General features: G+C 33.7%; 1 protein-coding gene across 2 annotated transcripts in view; it reads right to left on the minus strand.

Moving 5' to 3' along the window:
• The window catches only part of LOC106476658 (organic cation transporter protein-like), a 51,101-nt gene that overhangs the window by 3,234 nt on the left and 23,378 nt on the right, over positions 1-24,489 (minus strand). Inside the window, exons 6-10 of one of the 2 annotated variants that reach the window (XM_022381364.1) lie at positions 23,415-23,506; positions 22,449-22,663; positions 21,212-21,393; positions 20,370-20,509; positions 15,709-16,347 (exon numbers count right to left, since the gene is read on the minus strand). In XM_022381364.1, coding sequence (XP_022237072.1) covers positions 16,308-16,347; positions 20,370-20,509; positions 21,212-21,393; positions 22,449-22,663; positions 23,415-23,506 — 669 coding nt within the window. In that variant the 3' untranslated portion in view covers positions 15,709-16,307. Of the gene's footprint in view, positions 1-15,708; positions 16,348-20,369; positions 20,510-21,211; positions 21,394-22,448; positions 22,664-23,414; positions 23,507-24,489 lie in introns of those variants that run through there. The other variant, XM_022381365.1, reaches the window with a different exon arrangement.

Raw genomic sequence — 24,489 nt, forward strand, 5'->3', positions numbered from 1 at the left:
GTGTAGCCTTGTGCTTCATTACAAACAACCAAACCATTGTGACTTTATATTAGATGTGGCTGTTACAAGATTTTCATTTGCGTAATCTCCAAAATCATTTTAAAATAACGCATTCAATCCACTGTATTACGAAACTTTATCAAACATAATAGACGTTTTCCTAATCATCCAAACTACTCTCTCTCTCTCTATATATATATATATATATACAAGGAAGTTTGAAGGTAGATCTGAGAACACAGGTTTGTCTAAATGCTCGGTAAAATAAAGTGGTGTCGATTAGATTTGGATACAGTAACTCTAACATCATTCTTAGGATCAATCATTACAGCTCACGTTCTGTTTATGGCATTACTTTAATATTTCTTCTTTACTTACTAAGACATAAAATGCTTAAAATAGCAATTAGAAATATAATATTTTGTGATTTCTTCAAATACATAAAAAGTATCTTAAAAAATTGAAAACTGAATGAAAAAATATGCAAGTGAATTTTTTAAAAAGTTATTTAACAGGTTAAGGGTACTTCTTTGGCAAGTTTAAGATTAAGATGTCGGGGTCTTTTCTTAATGCCATCAGAGAAATTGTGAAAGTAATTTTCCTTTTGTGATGTTCATTAGGCCAATGGTGTAATTAAATGGCAATAAAAATAAACAATATGTATATATTTTGGGGGTAATTTGATTGCAGGGAAAAGGATATCAAGCGAGTCAGTCCGTGACTGGAATTTCCAATGTGACATTCAAAACATGAAAGTGATAGGTTTACAGCTTAAAGTTTTCCTGCTAAAATAAATAAGCTAGTGATATTGGACGAACTAAATTGTTGAGGAACATTTATAAAACAACTAAAAATATGTTCTGTAAGGTCAAGTATTTAACTAAAAAGTTTAAAAAGAATTTTGATCATATTTACAATGGAAAGAAATAAAAATGGTGTCTGCGGACCCGTGGTGGGCAGAGCCAGATAGCTCATTTTGTAGCATTGTGCTTTACTTCAGACAAACATAAGCATGTAAAGCTTATTTGAAGGACTACAGATTTCATGATTTCATCTTTACACTTCGTGGCAATGTAAATTATGGGGACACTGAACGCGATTTTTTTTATGCTACAGTATTCATTTTCTCTTGTATGACGTCAATTGAACACAGGAAAAATTTGCTTTAAACTTTATTGATATTTTTAATTACTACAGTTTTCATCCAAGCAAAAGTTCTAGCTCAGGTTAAGTAGATGTTATAGTGATTTGAACGAAGTTGAAAGCACTAGCATAACGGTAATGTACTGTATTGTATTCATGTCAAAGACACTAAGACTGTCTCCCGCCATCTCAATTCTGAACTACTGATGAGATGAAAAGGCTAGTATGCTCTGTAAGTCACTAATTTACTTTTTCCGTATGTTTGTCATATTGAGTACATGCAGAAGTAGACTTGCAGGTAAGCATGATTTCTATTTATTGAATAATGATACCTAAGTAGAGACTCATGACGTATATGACAATGCATTCTGGGAAGTGCTGACAGGGCTTGAAGTTGAATATGGGTCCAAGCGAAGCTACTAGTTCATGAGACAACACTGTTTAGAGCATAATTAATTTTGAGACAGAATAACCCAAGTGATGGTATTGTACAGTTTTCTTGTCCTCAGTTGCTGAAACATAAATAGTGAAGCCAAACATTGGTTTAAGAAGAATTTAATATAATATGTTTGTAAATAAATCATGTTATTCATTTAAAAATCTAACAATCACGCCAGACTCTCTCTTTCTATTAAGTTTGTCTTATTTAAAGTCTACACACGTTTTCAAGGAATTTCGTGATATTTTGCTCATTCCATTCTCATTTAGGCTGTGTCTGCCTACTGCAAGACGTAGTCCTTCGCCAAAGACGTCTAGGTCTGTCTATCTGCTGCTTTCCTCGGCTGTGTGACGCCCTCTTTCTCTATGATGTCATCATGCCATCTTCTGTCTGGTCTACCTCTTGATTTTTTCCCTCTACAGGGCTGCCACTCTGTGATTATTTTTGTTCATCTGTTGTTTTTTAATCGAGCGATGTGTCCAGCCCATTTCCATTTTGATTCTGCAATATAATTGGAGATGTCTCTTACCCCGGTATTTCTTCTGATCTCTGAGCATAGAATGTTATCCTGGAACTTGATCTTTAGCATCTTTCTTTCCGTTGCTCTTTGTGTTGTCTACAATCTTGAGTTAGGCTGTTTAATGAGTTTAGTTTGACATCCATATGTCAAGGTTGGTAATACACAGTGGTCGAATACTCTTCTTTTAAGGGTTATTGGTAGTTTTTCATCTTGCAAGATCCCTAGGTACTTCCCAAAGCAGCTCCAGTCAGATCTTACTCTCATACTTATTTCATCTTTTGTTGTATTTTTCATATAGGTTGTTCGTCTCACGTATTTGTAATTATTCACTCTCTCAATAATTTCATTTTTTAATTTGATTTCATGGTTGTCACCTAAGTTTGTCATATACTTATGTATTTTAAGGCCGATCTTTGCTATTTCTTCAGTTAGCGTGAGGAATTGATGTTCTATCTGTTGTATGTTCTCCGTAAATAAAGCCACATGACCTGCAAACCTGAGGTCTGTTAGTTTTCTCTGTCTATGTTGATGCCATGTCTCTCTAGTTTGGTCGTTTAAAAACTTCCTGCAATGTTCCTGTAAACAGCATAGGTGATATAGAGTATCCTTGACTTAAGCCTCTACCAATCAAGAACTCGTGTGATACATGATTGTCCAGGTGGATTCTTGCAGTTGCTTCAGTGTAGATGTCTTCAAGAATGCTTATATATACTTCTTTTATTTCGCCTTTTTGCAGAGCTTCAAAGATGGTATAGTGCTCAATTAAGTCAAATTTCTTTTCATAGTCAATGTATCTAATGCGAAGTGGTAGATTGAATTCATTTGATTTTTCGATAATCTTATTTAACGTATGTAGGTGGTCAATAGTATAAAACCATTTTCTAAAGCCGGCTTGTTCTCTTGGTTGTTTCTCGTCTAATATATTTTCTATTCTAGCTTGAGGAATTCGTGTTAATATTCTATACATATGTGACAGTGGACTGATAGATCTATAATTCTTTATAACTTTGGGATCGCCCTTCTTGAAAAGAACAATGATCTTTGCCTCTTTCCAGCTGGGTGGTACTTTTCTTGACAGTACTATTTCATTATATAATTTAGTTAAATAACTCAGTATTTCCTTCCCACCTGGTATTAGTACATCACTCGTTGTCCCATCTATCCGTGGTTCTTTTCTCTTCTTTGTTTGTATAATTGTTCTTCCCATTTCATGCTCTGCTATTGGTGGCGTTTGCTCTGTGTCTGGACTTGTTTTTACTGTGTGTGTCTGGTCGATGACTGTTGACAGGTGGAAGTTGGAACAAATTTCCAACACTTCTGTTCTTTCTGATGTGATTTCCCCTGATGACTTCTTCATTTTTGTGATTTTTCTTTTGGATCCGCTCTTGTATATTTCCTTTGGTCCACTGCCTTTCTCTAATATTTCTTCGATCATTTCTTTTCTTTTGTGTCTTACTCTCGCTCTTATTTTCTTTTTAGCAGTTTTGTTCAGTTCGATGTATTCTACCCTTTCTCTTGCTGTTTTCTTTTCTTCTTAACTCCTTTCGTTTAGTATCTAGTTCTTCAATGTCCTTGTCTGCATCTGATCTGTTTTCTCTGGATTTTGTCTCCGCGTCTTGTACTTTCCTTATTTTTCCTGTAGGATTGTAGTCAGTTTCTGGCATTGGCTGTTCCTCACTAAGCGCTTTAAAACTGTTTTTTCAGCTGTAGTTACAATGTCTCCTTGTAAATCTCTATAATTTGTATATTTGTTTTTAAAGATTTGTTTCTCTGGATTCTCTTTAGACGTACTAGTCTCTTGTTCATTTTCAATTTCCCTCTCATCATTCTGTGATCGCTTCCAATGTCCACTTTTGTTATAACCTCGCAGTTTCAATGACATTTCTTGTAGAAGATAGTAAGAAATCTAGTTGGTTCTTTGTGTTTCCATCAGGTGACTCCCATGTCCAATATTTATTTTTTGCTTTTTTCAAAATATGTGCTTGCTATAATCAGATGTTTGGCTTCTGCAAATTATATTATCCTCTCGCCTCTTTCATTTCTCTCTCCGATTCCAAATGGTCCCATACATCTGGTATTTTCATTCTTATTTCTGATCCCGATCTTCGCACTGAAGTTTCCCATAATTATGTGGTATTTGAATTTGTCTTTTTCAATGGGGTTTTCTATTTTCTCATAGAATTGATCTATCTTTTCATCATCATGGTCTTGAGTCGGTGCATACACCTATATTATCTGGAGTGATGTCTCTCCCTGAAGTTTCAGTTTGCAGGATATAACTCTGTCTGAGTGTGTTTCAAACTTTTCAAAGTAATCCTTTAGTCTTAGATGTATCATGAATTCTATGCCTTTTGCATTTGTGTTATATTCTCTTTTCCGACCTCATAGATCGATATACCTCCCGTTAGTTCACTGAGTCCTTCTCCTTTATGTTTCGTTTCGCTCAGTCCGACAATATCCCAAGAGATGTTTCTTAGCTCCTCAGTCAGTCTTTTTAAATCATCTTCAGCTCTGATTGTTCTTGTGTTGTATCTACATATGATTATTGTGGCGGTACTACTTTTCGCTCTTTTGGCCTTATGACTCCCTTTTGGGTTTGATCGTAACGCGTCATTGATAGACATCTTCTTTGAGCTACAAGTTGTCTGTACCTTTTGCTCTTTAGGGCCTCGAGCATTAAGGCCTTCCTTTTGTTTCTTCATTTAATTTTTTTGACTGGAATTTGACCTACCATCAACGCGCTGGCCGGGCGTGTTGTTGATAGATTTCTTCATAGAGGCGTCCTTCCTGTAGCATTCTGACTTCCTGATCTCACCCACAAGGCAGTGGGGGTAAAAATATATTTTGCTACTTAATTTAATTACTTGCTAGTCAAGTGCACCTTGTAATGCCACAGACTAATTTATTAAAAAGTTCCGATTTTAGGACTGTAAATAAAGATTTTTTTGTATAGTTTACAACAGAAGTGCTTCTCCTTTATTGCACTTGAATTATTTTTATATCATGATTGTATATCATTGAGATGGAAGGATCTTGATTAGCTTATGGTGGATAGCAGGAAACAGTAATTGAGATGAAACTGAGATCTGTGAATATTACATGTTCCTGGATAAGCCTGATCCTAGAAAAAGGATTCTCACTAAATATGCAAGGGACCATGTCTGCATTTTCGATCCAAAATTGTACTGATAGTTCACCCACGAAGATAACCTAATAATCCTAAAAACTAGGTTTAAGATTTAAAAGTAGGGAGTTCACGAGAATTTGTCTGTTTATATGGATAACCCGTGATTCCTACATGGAAATGAAAACTCCGGTATAGCATCAACAATCATAAGGTTATTCTATTTGACAAGTTTATAAAGGAGACTCCCAAGTGAACTCTTACAGTACTACCTGAGTGTCAGAAGCATTTTATATTTGACTGAAGCATCTTCTGTGGCAATGAGGTACAAGATGGTCACAGTGAATACGTTGTAAAAAAAAGAAAGCAAACAAAAGTGGCTGGAACTTCTTTAAGGTATGCTTAAGAGATGAAAATTCTTGCATTCAAAATGCCTGGCTTTCAACTCTACTGGTGAAAGCACTATCACCTGTCGTGATGTAGCAATAGTGGTTACTAGTGTGGCTATCTTGGCCATTTTATTATGGAATTATTGCCATTTCAGTAGTCATGTCTTTCTGCAAGAAGTTCTGAATGAAAGGACTGTACTATTCATGTTTTGTCTTGCAACAGGAGAGACAGCAGATTTCTTTGTATTCAACTGAAGGGCATCATCACGAGGATCCATGACAAGTTATTGTTGCCAGTGATCTAACTCATTTAAACTAAAGAAGCATCAGTTGGTTCTCACTATCAATACGGGCAGACAAACAAGCATGTTTGTGCCTGTGAAGATACAATACACAACGGGCATGAGTTACATTTTAATGGACACTGGCGCTGCCCAAACTTTGTTTGACCTTGCAGTATATCAAGCAAATAGAATGAAGTCACCACTTTAGCCATTATTTACTAATGACTTCATTCTAGCTAATACATATAACAACAAAGTAAGTAGAGATGCGCACATCTAACTTGCTATCAGTGCCATCTCGCACAGGATAACCTAAAATCAAGCACTAATACTTTCGAGATTGATTTGATACAGATGGTACCAGCCATGCCCTATAAACAGGTGATCTGCAGTTCTACACTAAAATCATCCAAGGTCAGCATGTAATAGCTGAGAAACATTGAAATGCACAAGCGAAAGGTGTTATAGTACCTTGTAATGTACAGTTGGTTTTCTGTGGTATGTTAAAGGGGGTCAGTCTAGTGTTTTGCTACTACTGTGTGTATTGTGGTAGGCCCGACATACAAAACATAGTACTTTCTATGCTGAAACGAAGTTGCACTTGCTCAGACAGTTATTACTCTAGCTTCTGACTCTGTAATTGTAATTATTGACAGGGGACTATTTAGTTTCTAACTAAAACTGTTTTCTACACAGTAAATGGGACCAAAGCTGGTTATACAACTAGCATTGATAAAACTGCACCATATAAGAGAGCAAATGTATGGCAATCAGAGCCTCTGAAGTTTCTATGTATTTGTGTTAGAGCAAAGCCACATTGGGCTAACTGCTGTGTTCACCAAGGGGAATCTAACCCTGGATCTTAGTATTGTAAACCAGTAACCTTACTGCTGTCCCACCGGCGGGAGACCTAAAGTTTCTCAGTAGGGATTATTCAGACAGTTTAGGCTCAGAAGAGCAAAAATAATTTAGTGGTTTTCTGATCAAGTTTATAAGTATATTTTTAAGACGAAATGGCTGCCTGGGTACAGCAACAGTCACCCCTCGTGACATAAATATAGGTGAAATGTGTCTAGTAAAACATCTGTCACGCAGGTATTTTTGGAACACCAGAGGCGTTGCCAGGGCAGAAATAGTGTGAATGTTGAAGGGCAGAATAGAAATACTTTGAAAGAGAGTTTAGAGGCCTCCAGAAACAAATGTGAAAAATAGAGAGAGATGTCAAGGTCCTGTCTGGAAATCCGGTGAATACATGTCGAACCATTTCCTTTGCCACAGATAGACGAATTTCTAGATGCATCAGCACCTTATACCTGACATTTGGTCACTGGCAAAGTTAATTGGAGAATGAGAGAACCTTATAAGGCTTTCAGTAATCAAGCAGACTTGTTTAAGCTTCTTGTCATGTCATTTGGCTTGTATTATGCACCTGCCAGTTTTGAGAGTATGATGAAGCTTGCAGTGAGAGGCTGTAAGAGAAATGTCTCATCTTTTTGTATGCCATTCTGGTGTTTTAATCTGCTTCTGAGAACCTACGAACGGTGGTTTAGTTGACAAATGCAAAAACTCTAATTGTAGCTAGGAAAATGTACACTTATGTGTATTCACACAAGAAAGTTTACCGTTCATCTTGTGAGAAAGGATAGAGTGTGCACTGACCCCGTCAAAAACACGGTTATTAAAGACTGACCCTCAGCATTTTTGAATACAAAAAAAAAATCGAAAGCTTGCATCATATTATCAACGTTTTGTGCTCAATTCCTTAAAGACAGCTGGCTCAAGATGATATACATTTCAGACGAACTGAAGACTGCAACCAAGCATTTCAGTCACAGAAACGTGTTTCATTAACTCGGTGTCATCTTATACTGGACAAAATGATAATAAAACTTTAAATGTAAAAAGTTGAAAATAGTCATTTGCAAAACAACTATATAAGTCTGTTAACAACTTTGTAGGTGTATTAATGATATCAACTATTAGAAAATCTTTGTTGACCTTGATAATTAACTCCTTATTTTTTTCTTTCGATATAATTTTTCACTCATAGTTTTTAAATCTAAAATATTGATGATGATACACATACTTGAGAGAGAAAAATAAAACTCGTATTAGGGGAAGTCTGAAATATTTCTTCCGCAGAAACTAATGAACGTTAATGATGAGTGGAGAATGATCTGTATATCAAAATTTACTGACAATTTACATTAATGGATAATATATATATATATATATGTATACTTTTGTTTAGTGAGTGAATTCAAAAACCTTTACGAGTATTTACAAATGATCGAGACAAATGCTTTTTTGACGATATGTATTAATGGTAATACTTACAAAGTGTTTCATTACTTTCACTTTTATTGTCTGTCTGGTTGTACTTACATATAGGACTATTAGTAGCAATAAAGCAGGCGCCCCCCAATGGCCCAGCGGTATGTCTACGGACTTACAAGGCTAGAATCCGGGTTTCGATACTTGCGGTGGGCAGAGCACAGATAGCCCATTGTGTAGCTTTGTGCTTAATTACAAACAAACAAACAATAAAGCAAGTATTGCTAATATTTTCAACGTACGAGCTATCCGATAAAAGCGCATTTATAGTATATGGTAGTAGTAATGGCATCTATTCTAAGGATTATACGCATTTTTGATAATTTGAATTTTACAAAAACAAAGAAGAAAAACAACAAATAAGGTCTATGAATAAAAAAAAATATTGTAAAACAACAACAACAGCCTAGCATCAAATCCATGAGCTGCTGAGTTTCTACAGTTAATATTTACCTCTCCTGAACTGATTTTCCGATATTAATTTTTGAACATAATGTAAATATACAGTCTTATTATACCTAGTTCTAGTTTTCAAAAAGTAAACTATTTCTGGTTCTAGGATCAAAATAAAATATATTTCTCTCTCTCTCTCTCTCTTTGTTTTTTTGTTTTTTGGTTCCAAATTTCACATTAAAATATATATGCTTCAACATAAGATATTTTAGGTTTGAAAGTAAAAACTATATTCTTATAGTTCCAGCTATCAAAGTAAACATTTTTAAGCTACAAAGTAAAAACTACTTAGAAATTCCTAGCTCCAAAATAACGTTAATACGAATCATTCATCAGGATGTCAAAAGTTACAGAAAATTTGTAAAAAAGTTTTTGTGCTGGAAACTGATATAAATAATCTCCGAAACTTTCTAATTGACCGACTTAAATATTGTTCTTCTAGTAAAATAGCTTGTAAACGTTGTAGCTTGTCTTTAAGATTGACCTTATCTGCAAAAAGAAATTTAGTAGTAAGTCTATTCAAGCACTCCTTAAGTTTTACTGAGAAACGGTTCTAATCAACAAGTGAATGGTGGCTTCACTGTGTAATAAGGTCAAAAACCCACGTCCGAATAGATTTCAAGAAACCAACCGGTTTAAGCACGTTTTAAGTCCCAGTTTGAACTTGTTTGCGATGATCTTATTTAAAAAAAAAATCGTTCAAAATGTGAAAGACCGTTTTGGGTAGTGGGAGTGTTGAATGACAGACAGACAGAGGGATCAGATTACACAGTATCAAGTGAAAATATAGTATATAAGTTAGTGACTTTCGTAAGCATACTTGTTTGATTTGTTTGAAAGCATCTAGGCTAGTTCTGCAGAAAATGGATATACAAACAGATAGACAGATACATAAACTGATTGTGTGACCCGTATCCCTTGTTGTGTTAAACACATTATTGCATTGATTGTTTATTGTATTTATATTACATGCATACGTTTGCTAATGTTTCTTACGTAATAATTTATTTTATTTGAAATGCATTTACTGGCAAGAATCTTGTGCTTGCGCATTTTTATGAAACTATTTAGGAACTGCTGACATGAACAAACGAATAAATATTATATTTTTGTTTATACAGGCACATAGTGAAATAGGCACGTTTTACCGACATGTTTACATTAAGGTTCCATTTAACAACATACCAGAATATCAGTGTAATGTCATTAGCAAAATATTTGTTAATTGCGTTATCGTTATGTTTATAATCAGTTCTGAAAAACTTTAAAATGGATCAGTTAAAAAGATGACCTTTTAATAAGTTAACTTATGAAGTTAGAACTTATGATCGTTTGTTTGTTTAAAGTTAAGAACAAAGCTACACAATGAGCTATCTGTGCTCTGCCCACCACGGGTATCGAAACCCGGTTTCTAGCGTTGTAAGTCTGCAGACATACCGCTGTGCCACTAGAGGGGGGCACTTATGATTGAATCGAGAATGTCAGATAAGACGTTCGGTACCTATGATTAGAACCGAGACGTAGAACTTTTTAATATGTTTGAACATACTAAAAAGTTCTACAAGTCAAAGGCTAGAGAGTTTAGTTAGATTAGCAGAGTGGATACGTTCCTCAGGACTATTGCAAGAAAATCTAATTCTGTAATATATATATATATATATAAATGATATATTTTGATAAACACAATTTGACTTGTTTAACGATACCCATCAAATTTATACTGGAAACTGATTAATTAATTTTTGTAGGTTACCTCATTGAAACGAATTACACTGACGCTCATTTGACTTAGATATGATTTTTAAAATTTCCAAGTTATATGTGTTTGTACCGATATTTGGCAGAACAAAATCAATGCAATGAATTAATAATTTGGGAATAACTTATTTTGTAGTGAGCAAAACTGAGAGGACACGAAATCAGATTTACATTGATCTCAGAGAATACTTCACGAAGGTGAAGTTATCCGAGTATATAAAATTTAAAGGAGTAAAATGCTAAATTAATTACATAATAAATAATTCATTAAAAACAGGAACCAGCCTTGATATGACCCCACATGTCTCCATATTCTTATACCATCGGCTTCAGGAGTAAAAGTTGAAGTTCGGTCTAGAATTATATAGTTACATAATTATTTGCATTCCTTTAGCGCCATCTAGATTTAAAACAACCAGAATGTATAAAACATATGTCCAGTACTTTCTTCTAAACCTGGGCCAACTTCTTTGTTCAACACAGTATCTTTGTTTTTGTTTTGTGTTTTCAATTTCCATTATTTTTCTAATATCCAATTCAAATTTCAACTCTACAAAAACATAATAAGTTAAAAATGTCATCATGTACAAAGTTAAAGGGAAAGAGTTAGGTTGATAACATGAGGATTTGTTTGCCATATGTTCAAGGTTTATCAACAATAATAGGCAACATGATAAAAAAATATATAGAATGTAATGTTACTTTCTCTACTCGTTGTAAACTAAATAATTTTCTCACGGATATAAAAGATACAATAGAAAGAGTTGATAAATGTTGAAAATTCCATATGTCTGTGGTTGAGTTTACATTCGCCTAACGTACAGACATTTGAAGTTTAGAATAAAGGAACAGGAACATGCGGTAGAAAAGTATAAAGTAAGAGAGTCGGCCTTAGCAGAACATGTGGCAGGCACATCTCATGTTATAGACTGGAGTAACGTTAAACTGATAAATCATGTAGACTTTAAATTTGAGTTACATATCAGAAAAAGCTATAGAAAAATGGGGAAAAAAACACAAAGGTAGTGTATTGATTAAAGAAATTGGTCCAGGTTTAGAATAAATAAAGTACTGGACATATGTTTTATACACTCTGGTTGTTTTAAGTCTAGATGACACTAAAGAAATGAAAATGATTATGTAGTTATATAAGTCTACACCGAACTTTAACTTTTACTCCTGAAGATGGTGTCGTAAGAACACAGAGAACTTGTAGGGTCTTTTTAGGGCTGGTCCCTGGTTTTAATGAATTATTTATTGTTTGATTATTTTTGCTTTGTACTCCATTTAATTGTATATAAATATAGCACAAATGCTGTTTTGAATAATGTATATTTCTGAAGTTTTGTATTGATATAAAACTGGCTGTTCGCTTTAATATCTCAGCTATAGAAATAAAGACGACTTAACGAAGACAGTTATCTGTTTTTCTGCTGATATAAAACTGACTGTTTGATTCAGTATCTCAGCTATAGAAATTAAAAAGGCTTAACGAAGACAAAGTTATCTGTTTTTTGCTGATATGAAACTAAGTGTTTCATTTAGTGTATCAACTTGAGAAACAAAAAAGACTTGACGGAGAAGTTTGTACTCATATATAACTGATTTAATATCTCAGCCTTAGAAACAGAAAAGACTTGACGAAGCTAAAGTTATATGATATTTTTGTTTTGATATAAAAGTGCTTATTTCATATCTGAACTTAGAAAAGAAACAGAAAAGACTTAAAGACAATTTAATATAGAGAATATAATTGAGAAACAGAAAAGACTTCATGACGCTGTGCTTTATATGAGGTTTTTCTGCTGATATAAAACTGATCTAATATCTCAGCTTGAGAGACAAAGAAGACTTGACGAAGATGAAGTTATCTGAAATTTTAATGGAGATATAAAACTAATTGTTTGATTGAGCATCTCAGCTTTAGAAATAAAGAAGTCCTGACGAAGGTTAAGTTATCTTATGTTTTTCTTCTGATATAAAACTGGCTGTTTGATTTAATATCCCAACTTCAAAAACAGAGAAAATATAGCCGAATAGTAGTTATCTGGTATTATTCTGCCGATAAAAAAGTTATATTATATGTTTGTGCTGATATAACACTGCTTGATTTAATATCTCAACTTGAAAAAAGTTTTGACGAAGTTATCTGAGATTTTTATGCTGACACAAAACTGTTACATTTAATAGTTAAGCTTCAGAAACAGAGAATACTTGGATAAGGTAAAGCTTACTGGTATTTGTCTTCTGATATAAAACTGTTTCACTTAATACTTCATCTTGAAAAGCAGTGACAACTTGAGAAAGGTAAATTTTCTGAAAGTTTTCGTGCTGATATAAAACTCTAGGTTTAATAGTTCAGCTTGAGAAACAGGGAAGACTTAGTGAAGATAGCATTTTTTACTGGTGTAAAACGAATCTTATATATCAGCATGAGAAATAGAGAAGATTGATGAAGATCAAGTTATTTGATGCTTTTATGCTGATATGAAATTCACTGTTTCATTTAATATCTCAACTTTAGAAACAAAGAAGACCTAAAAAAGGTGAAGTTATCTGTTTTTTGTGTTGATATGAAATTGACTGTTTGGTTTTAATATATCAGCTTGAGAAACAGATAAGAATTGACGGAAAAATTACATAGTATTTTTATACCGATGTATAACTAATTTAAAATCTCGGCTTTAGAAAAATAGAATACTTCACGAAGATGAAGCTATTTGGTATTTTTGGGCCATTATAAAACTTCTTCATTTAATTCCTCAGCTTGAGAAACAGAAAATACTGAATGTTATATAATATGTTTGTGCTGACAAAAACTACTACTTTTATTATTTCAGTTTCAGAAACTGAAACGTCTTGATGAAGATGAAGTTAACTGATGTTTTTATGCTGATATAAACTGAATGATTTATTTAATATCTCAACTTAAAAATGAGAGAAACATGACGGAGAAGAAGTTATATGGTATTTTTATGCCGATATAAAATTGATTTAATATCTCAGCTTTAGAAAGATAGTAGACTTGATGGAGATGAAGTTATAGTATGTGATATTTTTGTGTTAATAGAAACGTCCTTCATTTTATATCTCAGCTTCAAATATAGTAAAGACTTGACGAAAATGAAGTTATATAATATATATGTTCTGATATAAAACTGTTTGATTTAATATCCGAGCTGGACAAAGGGAAAAAATCAATAAAAGTGGAGTTATCGGAGGTATACGCGCTGGCATAAAACTGTTGGATTTAATAGTTCAACTACAGAAACAGAAAAGGCATGGAAAAGGTGAGGCTATCTGATATTTTCCTGCTGATATAAAACTGAAGAAAGAATGAAGACACGATAAAAGTAAAGTTATCTTCAAAGTTGTAGAAGATTCTCGAGTGTAAGAACCAACAATATACGTGTGTACGTAAACGCTTTAATTTATATTGTTACTTAAAACTGAAATTTCTAGAACGCCTATAAATATAACCAACAGGACGCACTGAAAGTTCGCTATAGTCAGTGCACTATAAACTTCGGAAGCTATAACTGTGATTGTCATAACGCTTATCAATCAGAAAACTTCAGATATATTGATCAGGAACGTTTATAAACTTCGAACATTACAAATCATTCAACTTTAGTCGATTTACATTAGACATTAGTACTTTTACGAAAACATTACCTAACGTCATCGGTGAAACTCGACGTGTAATCGGCGTGTGATCAGCGAGAACTACAGGGCTAGCTAGCTCCCTACTATGTGAATTGTACCTATATCAACTCGTAATCAACTCGCTCATCGAGAACCCTCGATAACATATCAAGGAAGTTCCAGACTAGAACTTGTAAGCTTGTGAAACTTTTGTTTATAAATCATTATTTGTAATAACTGTTATTGTAAATTGTATTGTTGTCTGTATATTAAAATGTATTTGTGTTAAAAACGAAAATGGTGTGTATCAATTCTTGTTGGCAAATACCATAAACTGACTATATATCGGCTTTTACTTAACTACTAAATCCAAAGTACAATTTAACGACTAAATTTAAATTTATCAATAAAGTTAATTTCAGACAATTTGAAATTCTAATACATAACAATCACCATTCTCATCGTCTTATTATTTGATTCGATTTACTTCTTTATTAAAGAATCAGTAGAATAAAAACAACTGCTAGACACTTTCCTTTAAAATTTAGTTAGTGTTAAGTTCTTAGTTTTAAGAAAGTTATTGCATCATAAAAGAACACTTGAAACAGTATCTCAATAGTCGTAAAAAGACATATACTTCAATTTGAATGTTGGTTCTCAGTCAGTTTCTTGATTTTAGTTCCCCGTCACACCAAACATTTTCAGCCTTTCAGCCGTGAGGGCGTTGTAGTGTGACGGTCAATCCCACTATTCGTTAGTAAAAAAGTAGCCCGAGAGGTGGCGGTGGGTGGAGTTGACTAACTGCCTTCCCTCTAGTCTATAACTATTAAATTAGTGACTGTCAGCACAAATACCCCTCGTGTAGCTTTGCGAGAAATTGATTTTTGTTCCCCGTCACACCAAACATTTTCGCCCTTTCAGCCGTGAGGGCGTTATAGTGTGACGGTCAATCCCACTATTCGTTGGTAAAATAGTAGCCCAAGAGTTGGCGGTGGGTGGAGTTGACTAGCTGCTTTCCTTCTAGTCTTACACTGCTAAATTAAGGACGGTCAGCACAAATAGCCCTTGTGTAGATTTGCAAGAAATTCAAACCAAACATTTTTTTTGTAACTATATGGCTCCAGTCCTGTTGATTCACTGCATTTGTTTTTTTATATATTATATATTCATTGTTCTTATTTTTTCTTAGTATAAGGTTACACAATGGCTACCTTCACTCTGTTCATCGCGAGGGAATCAACCCCCAAATTGTGGCATTGTAAGTCCGGAGGCTTATCGCTGACCCACCAGGGTTATTCTATAGTCGAGAAAATAATAGCAACCACAAATATTGTGTTAAACAACATAACTGTCAACTAAGTGATCTAAACATCTTAATTTATACAATGGTTCAACATTTCCAGGTTTTATGGTGGTGCATTATGACATTGTATTTCCTCGTTTTCGTCATGCGTAGAAGCCACAGTCGATAGGAAATGGATTGATTCTTGTACCTTGGCTTTTTTTATTCAAGATAGAACACAGGTGAATATGAATTAGATTAATAAATATTATTGAATCTAAAGTATATATTATTTTATTAACGTAAAAATAGCATTTCAGTAGAAATATCTTCTAGCTTTAAAATTAAACGAAAATAATTTTTCCCTAATTTCATTATTCCCAGAAAACAGCATATTTCAATATCGATAAATTCTACTCTCCCGATTAGAGACATCTAATAAAAAAGTACAAATATACTCCGAATTAAATAAAATTAAGAGTTACATATAAAATCGGCTCAAGTCAACATCAAAACCACGGAGCTAAAAGATTTCTCATGAAGTTCTCTTTTCATGTTCACCTCCTACTCGTGTTGAACAGTTTCTAAATGTTATATGGTTAATGAAAATTTTGACGTTGGATGGTATAGATATAAAGAAAAATGTATTCAGCATGAGAAATAGAGAAGACTTGACGAAACTACAGCTTTCTGGTCCTTTTTTTGCTGATATGAAACTGACGTTTTGATTTAATTTTTCATCTTGAGAAACATTAAGCCTATCCGAACTATTCTGTTGAGACATAAAATTACTGCCTGTTGCTGATATATTTGGAGAGATTCCTGTTGAAATGTCGACAGCGTACAAGATAATTCTTTTTTGGATTCCTCTTCTTGTTCCCTCACGGAAGTTGAATATCTTTATTTATCAACTGCAACAGGGTTTGGAAAACATGTCTATAATTTTGTGCTCTCTAATTCCATTGAAGGTGGTTTCCTGTAACCACATAAAAGACGTTACAAGCTACTAAGACAGAGTAACAGAATGAATTTATAATGATTGATCTGCAATGGAAATATTCAAACCAAATATTAATGAGCTGCAAATACGATGAAATGGGGTACACAAAAATCTGGATTAGGTGTTTATGGGTTATAATCAAGTGAAACTAACCAGATAAAATGGAAATATGTTATATTTATCCTCATAATCGATAGAAAAATAAAATTATCTTTAAGAAAACGAAGAAGATAAGCTCAGACAATTTAGAACAAGTAATTTTTGGGATTTTCTATATGTGGGCACTTTTGGAATTAAAATGGTGATTCAATTAGTTATACGTGACTAAACCACTATTATGTGTACTGGCTGGCCCGCCATTAAAAGGACTTTTGTTACAAGTATTTATCCCGGCATGGACCTCCAATATAAGGAAAAACTGTAGGGAAAAATTGAAACTCTCTTTTAAAGAAATCTTCCAAGGCTAAATATCTGTTTTCAAAGCAAACTGAGAATATACGCATACACGTAATTCTAATTTTGAATATCCTCAGCTCTAAGATTTAATTCTTTAAACTAAATACAGAAAAGGATCCCTGATAACAATTATAAACCCTAAAAGTTGGTTGAATACCTGAATTAAAGTTAAGATTAAAAAGTGTCGTTTGTCTCCTTCTCTAAGACTCCATTAGAGAATCATGACATTTTACAAGATTAAATGATCAACATTAACAAGATTAACATCAACAAGATTAACATCAAAATAATGAAACATTATAGCCAAATTCCGCACATATAAAACTTTTATGAACTCTGACCAAAACTTTAATTTCCTAAGAGTCATGAAACGTTGCTCTCTAGTTGAGATATATATATACAAGATGGAATCCTCAATAGCCGCGGCTGTAATGAGATCACAAATCGGTCAAGAGATAGAGCTATGAGATAAAAGTTTATACTTCGAAAAATAACCTCAGAGTCATTCTATATGCCGCAATTTTAAAAATATCACTTCAAACGCCTTGTCTTTTTAATGACTGAAATTTCAGTTTTCTAGCTAATAGGTATACTTGAATAATGTGACAGTATGAACTACTTAAGGTAAGTCTTGTAGTTCTTTTTAAGACCTTTTTTTAATAAGTCATTTTTAGAAAAGGGTGGAGGTTGGGAGTAACATGTAGTAGAACTATTAGGGTGATATTTATTCTACTTTAAGGATTTTTTAGAACTTTTAAGGGTGGAGGATGGTAGGCATTGTTTAGTAGAAATATATATTTTTCAGTGGCTTGATTTTATCTTATTTCTACTTTTAACTTTATTACATCTTTTTAAGGGTAATTGCCTTCCCACAACTGGCTGTAGACAGTGAAAGGCAGTATGAATTGAGACGTTGTGGGTGTAAGCACTCAACTCTGTACCCCTAATGAATTCTCCACGACTGCTGGCTTGTTTCTCATCTGCTTTTCGGATTTTGTCTGATAGATGGGATATCCCCAACGCTTTTGGGTGCTATTACCACAGGCAATCTCCGTTATGACTTTTGATAATGACCGGAAAGTGCGAAGGGTTTTTGTTTCTTTAAATAGAGATTGGAATTTATATATATATACATGTGTGTGTGTGTGTGTAATTGAGGGTCAACAAGTGACATCTAGTTGGTACATCTAGGCCATCTCATCCACTATACTTAAATCTCAAACAAAAATAAAATATGCAAAACCATCCCTTATCATTCATATATTAATGTAGTCTTTCCTATTAACTGCATCTACCGCATCTGAAGGCAGCCCATTCCAAACGCCAACTACCCTGTTAGAAAAATAACGGTGTCTTAGTTGAAGGTGATTCCTTCCTTCCCAAGATTTGTATTTGTGTCCCCTAGTCTTACTATTCTTACTGTTAGTACGAAAAAGATGATGCACCAACACTACTAATTTCAGTCAGAGTCCATTAAATATTCTTTTTTAAGATAAAACAATTTCATTAAATTAAATCCTTCAACCCCAGGTATCATCCTAGTAGTCCTCATCTAAATCTAATCCAACAATTTATTGTCTTTCCTTAGATAAGGAGCCCAAGAATAAACACAATATTTCCAATGAGGCCTAACCAATGACTTGTAAAATAAAATTACAATTTCTTTAGACTTTTATCCTATTATTCTGTAGATACAACTTAAAACTCTATTTGCCCTGCCACCATCAACAATACATAGCTTGGATGGTCTTATAAACAGATCAGTCAGAACATCAAGATTCTTTTCTTCCATAACATTATTTAGGTTATTCCGATCAAGATTATACTCACAATGAAACTATGATATCCCACATGCATCATTTTGACTTTATTATTATTACAAGCCAACTGCCATTTATTCGACCAACTCACCAAATATTCCAAACCCTTTTGTAAAGCAGCAACATTATCCTCACAGTCAGCAACGTCAAAAACTTAAATATTGTCAGTACATTTAAATAATTTATTGTCCACTCCTTCATCTATATCATTGATGTAAATTAAAAAGAGCAAAGGACCTAATTCTGAGCCCTGAAGTACCACACTTGAGACATGAATCCACCTGACTGAACTCCATTCATAACAACCCTCTAATTTCTTCTATACAACCAGTTTGCTATCCAATGAACCAACCTCACCTCACAGCTACAGAAACTACTTTTTTCACAAGCATTTTATATGGCACCTTTCCAAATGCTTTCTGAAAATCCAGATACACCAAATCCACAACCGCACCTTCATGTATATAAGCACTAACCTCTTCAAAACATGTCAACAAATTATTAAGGTAAGATTTTATCCTATGGAAATCACGCTGACATCCAATTTTGTTAAATGACTTTTCAAAGTATTATTTATCAAATTTTCAATAGCTTTTCTCCCCACTGATGTAAGACTAAAAGGTCTATAGTTACTGGGACACCTTTTATCATCTCCCTTGAAAAGAATGGTAACATTAACCAAGTTCCAATCTTTTGATGCCTGCCCACTATTCAAGGGACTTGGAATAAAGTAGCAAGTACCTCACACATCCAATCCTTAACCTCTTTTAAAACCCTTTGGTAAACATTCTGGCCCAGCAACTTTATCCTTTAAACTTTCCAATTTTTTTCTTAACAAGCTCAGAATTAACTTGATCATGTTATCCAATCCTGTTTCAATCTATGATGGTTAAGGGTGAGGGATACTAGTTAAATCTTCACTAGTAGACATTGTAGACAAAGTAGAATTTAATAACCCAGCAATCCCATAATCATGAGATATTAGCATTCCTGTATAATCCCTCAAATGCTCTACTCCTATCCTAACCATAATGTGTTTAAAATCCTTATATTAATATTCTACATTTTCGGTCAACCTCTTTTCATATAGTTTTTGATTTCCTAATTTCCCGATTGACTAACTCTCTTGATCTTCTGTAATCTTCTATTATTGCAATGAATTTCAACTTCTTAAATATATAATGCTTTTCGTTAACTTTATTATTTATACCCTTTGTGAGCTAAAAACCTATATTTTCATTTCAGCCGCCATTTCTTTTTGTAAAGGAATATGCCTATCTTGAATATTTATGAATTATTTTTTCATTTTCCACACTTGCTCAGTATTTCCAGCTATTCTGTTGCCCAATTTACAGCAGATAATTCTTGTCTCATCCTTTCAAAATTTGCTTTGTTGAAATTTAGAACCAAAATCTCATTATTCCTTATCTCCATATGCAGCAAAACATCAAATCTAATTAAGAAATAATCACCTGCACCGAGATGTTCCCTAATCTCTACTCTATCAACTATTTCTATAGAAGAAGTTAACTGAAACATACACGAATTTTGATATCTCCGACAGTTGTGATGCTTTTTTTTACTTCAGACATAAACTTGCCGGTTTGTTGTTTCAGAACGATATTTAAAAGAATTGCTTAAATCCATTAACATTTTTAACAATTATCACAGTGATTACTAAGTCAACAATTAGAATACCATTAGCATCAAATCTTAACTTACTTTCCGAACGCTTCACCTTCTTCTAGAGTGTCAGGTAAAGGCATGTTGTTAGTTTCTGGTAAAAGTAAGATAAGTATTCCGGAAACTACAGATAATCCACCAAATATTCCCAAAGGAACTCCATTATTGGTAGCTTTACTCTGCAGACAAAGGTAGACAACATATACGGATTGTTAATTATTAGAGGATACCATAAACTGTGTTTTGTTTTGTTAACACGAAAATAATAATATTCAATGAATGTAGCTATTGTAGAGGGGCGCATAAATAACGAATGGGGAAAAACACTAAACACTCACGAAATAAAGTAAATCTGTAAACAACGAAATATGAAAGTGAAATAAAATCAATCTGAAAACTAAATTACATTTTATCATATTTGTAACCTGAAACTATGTCAGTCTGGAACAGCATTACACCTATAAAGTTTATAATATGGTGTAAAGTCATTATATAACAACATTACAGCTACCAAATCAATAATCTATAGTAACGTCAGTCTATATTCTAACACATATAGCTATAAAACCTATAATCTCAAATTATGAAATAGTTATTCATGTTGAGACATGTTTTAGAATTCATTAGGTTCAGGCTAAATGACAATAATTCATGTATCACAAATTTTATTTTTTCTAATGCAAATGAGCCTTCTGTGAAACTTAATTTCATCAAATACCACGTCATTTTGTTACAGCTATTTTATCGAATAATTGAAATATATTTCAAAGTTACGTTTACTAAAAAATTAAACAATAAAATAGCAAATATTTTCATTATACATATCCCGAAATTTTCTTCCGAAAGTCATTAACACACAAAACCGTTATGATGCGACTTACCAGTTCTTTAACAAAAGGAGCCACCATTGATCCAACACGAGCGCACATTGAGCTCGACCCAACTCCAACATTTCGCACAACAGTTGGGAATAGTTCAGCAGAGTATACATATACAATACCAAATGAAGCAGAGATGCAAAATTTTCCAAACATAGCCAAAGTAACTGTTAACCATTGGAGGTCTGGTGGTGAAAAGGGAATTGAAAATTAATTATATTTTCAAAAAGTTTATATATATATATAGCTTGTAGGGAAAAGTAATTTGCTGTATAGATTATAGATAAACACACGCGCACACTCGTGCGCGCGCGCACACACACACACACACACACCTTTATATTCTTTCATTTCGAAAATAAAGTTTGAGGTCACTTAGTTTCCAGCTCATTTGGGAGGGCCGTAATTTTGACCTCTCTATGGAGTAATGTCCGTGAAAATACACATATTGTTGCATAACACAATGAAATTGAAGAAAGGGACGTTTCAATCTATTTTATTATTGAATAATATATATTTACTTTTATTTCACTATTTATGTTTTTTCCGTATTTAAGTTTTCGTATGTACTTGATAATGTTATTTAAACACCTCAAACACCATTTCAGAGATTGTTATGAAACTATAATAATATAATTATTGCCCCAAAATAATTGTTTTATTTGTTCAGGGAACAGTAGTATTATCTATGTAGTAAACGTGGTGTTTGGATAAAAACACGAAGAAAATGCAATGTAATTTTACGCTCGTGAAGATTTAATGATAATAATATATTCGAAGTCACGACAAAGAAAGTGGGGAGTTTCAGTAAAAAACAATGACGTATACTGTTTTCTGATAAATCTTTAAACCCAAACAGTCTTATTGCTAGGCGTCTCTTTAATTTATTTTAGACAGACTTCGACTGGTCAGTAATCTGAATTTATTGTTAGGATTCTTGTGGCTGGTCAGCAGTCTTTAATATAGTATTAGGCGTACTGTGATTGATCAGTTATCTAAATTTATTTTTAGAGTTTTTGTGTCTGATTGGTCATCTTTAATTTAGTATTAGGCATTTTGTGATTTTAGAATTTGTCAATTATCTTTAATGATTAAATTGCTGCCAGAAAATCAAAACTTGGCTAACGTCCTTGCATAATTATACAAACCAGTCCTAACTTCTATTGTACATCAGTAATATGAAAAAATAATGTATTTTCGAAGTTTAATTAATTTCATACGATATAAAGACAAAACTTACAATCTGGTATTGGAATGGTAAGCATGCAAGCTAAACCACCAAGCACCATAGTTACTACCAAAGGAATGCGTCGTCCCAAGTGTTTGATAACAAAGATTGAAATGGCGTAAGACGGGAACTCAACTGCTCCAGAGACGAAGAAGTTAATATATGGATCACCTCCTAAATCATTTGTGCTCAAAGACAGGCCATAGTATACGAATGCGATAACGAACCTGCATAATTGAGATGTAAAAAAGTTGAATCACTATATAAAGAGCATAAGAAGTAAAGACTGTTTCTTTAAAAATCAAAAACATTTGAAACTATTCAGATGTAATAGCATCCGTCTTATTGTAGTTATTTGTTATACTTCACGTATACTTCATATTGTTTCCAACAGTAAGCCTAAAGACAAGAAAGCGTTTAAAAGCAAGTATTACGTATCTGCTTGTTTGTTAATTTCCGGTAGAAATTCTTTCCGAGGAACGTCAGCGATACAAGTCCTTTCTTAATTAAAACTAGTTTATTCTTTCTCGATACAACTTTGTAATACACAGAATTTCCACAATCACTCTAAGCTTAACAACCTTTATAACACATGCTATAAATCACAGTGATTCACACACTTAACTTATGGTGCCTATTGTTCGCTTGACTCAGTTATCTCTATCTTCAATCTATCTGCATATCTATCTATCACTGACTTATATACTAAAACAGAGAGCGTCTAGCAAACACTGGGACATTTGCGAGGTTCCCCGATAAGTCATGATCCTTCTAGAAACTACAGCGCGCATGCTCCCATCGTTGCGTGACTTCCGCTGTCGTAACAATACTATATACTCATTAGTTTTTGAGGCGCTATTATATATTATCAAACTTCATAAACAACAACCTTTATGAAGTTGATAATCTTTCATAACGCATTATAAGTGATTTTTGAGAAACTATGATGAATGTGTTCAAGTTAAGAGAACAACTTACCAAGCAAAGAAACTGTTCAAAGTTTTCTTCCTCATGTTAGGTGTCTTTAGCAAGTCAAAGAAAGTAGCGTGACGATTCTTGTTCTCTTCTTCCTTGAAATAAGAAAAAACTGATTCATTATACATAACATTTAATGGCATGAAACAACAAGTCCGGAAGTGCGCGTAACATTTGTCAATTATGTTTTGTTTCTCTTGTTGAATTTAACTCTTTATGTGTACTTCATTTTGAAGATTCACGATAACTAATTTTAAGAGCTGTGTGGTATCTTCACTCTCTCAACATTTCGTTGTGGTAGTATGGCATCATCACCAACCTAACCTGACATCATCACCTAAAAATGTTTCACCAACCTAACCTGACATCATCACCTAAAAATGTTTCACCAACCTAACCTGACATCATCACCTAAAAATGTTTCACCAACCTAACCTGACATCATCACCTAACAATGTTTCGCCAATCTAACCTGACATCATCACCTAATAATTTCACCAACCTAACCCATTGTTAGATGTTGATGTCAGGTTAGGTTGGTGAAATTGTTAGGTGATGATGTCAGGTTAGGTTGGTGAAACATTGTTAGGTGATGATGTCATTTCACAAACCTAACCTAACATCATCACTTAACAATGTTTCACCAACCTAACCTGACATCATCACCTAACAATGTTTCACCAAACTAACCTGACATCATCAACTAACAATTTCACCAACCTAACCTGACATCATCAATTAACAATTTCACCAACCTAACCTGACATCATCACCTAACAATGTTTCACCAACCTGACCAGACATCATCACCTAATAATGTTTCACCAACCTAACCTGACATCATCACCTAACAATTTCACCAACCTAACCTGACATCATCACCTAACAATGTTTCACAAACCTAACCTGACATCATCACCTAACAATGTTTCACCAACCTAACCTGACATCATCACCTAACAACTTCACCAACCTAACCTGACAGGTGGTTAGGGCGCTCGACTCGCAATCTGAGGGTCGCGGGTTCGAATCCTCGTCATACCAAACATGCTCGCCCTTTCAAAGAGGGAAGGCTGTC

This window comes from Limulus polyphemus, unplaced genomic scaffold (assembly GCF_000517525.1).
Source record: "Limulus polyphemus unplaced genomic scaffold, Limulus_polyphemus-2.1.2 Scaffold158, whole genome shotgun sequence".
NCBI lineage: Eukaryota > Metazoa > Arthropoda > Merostomata > Xiphosura > Limulidae > Limulus > Limulus polyphemus.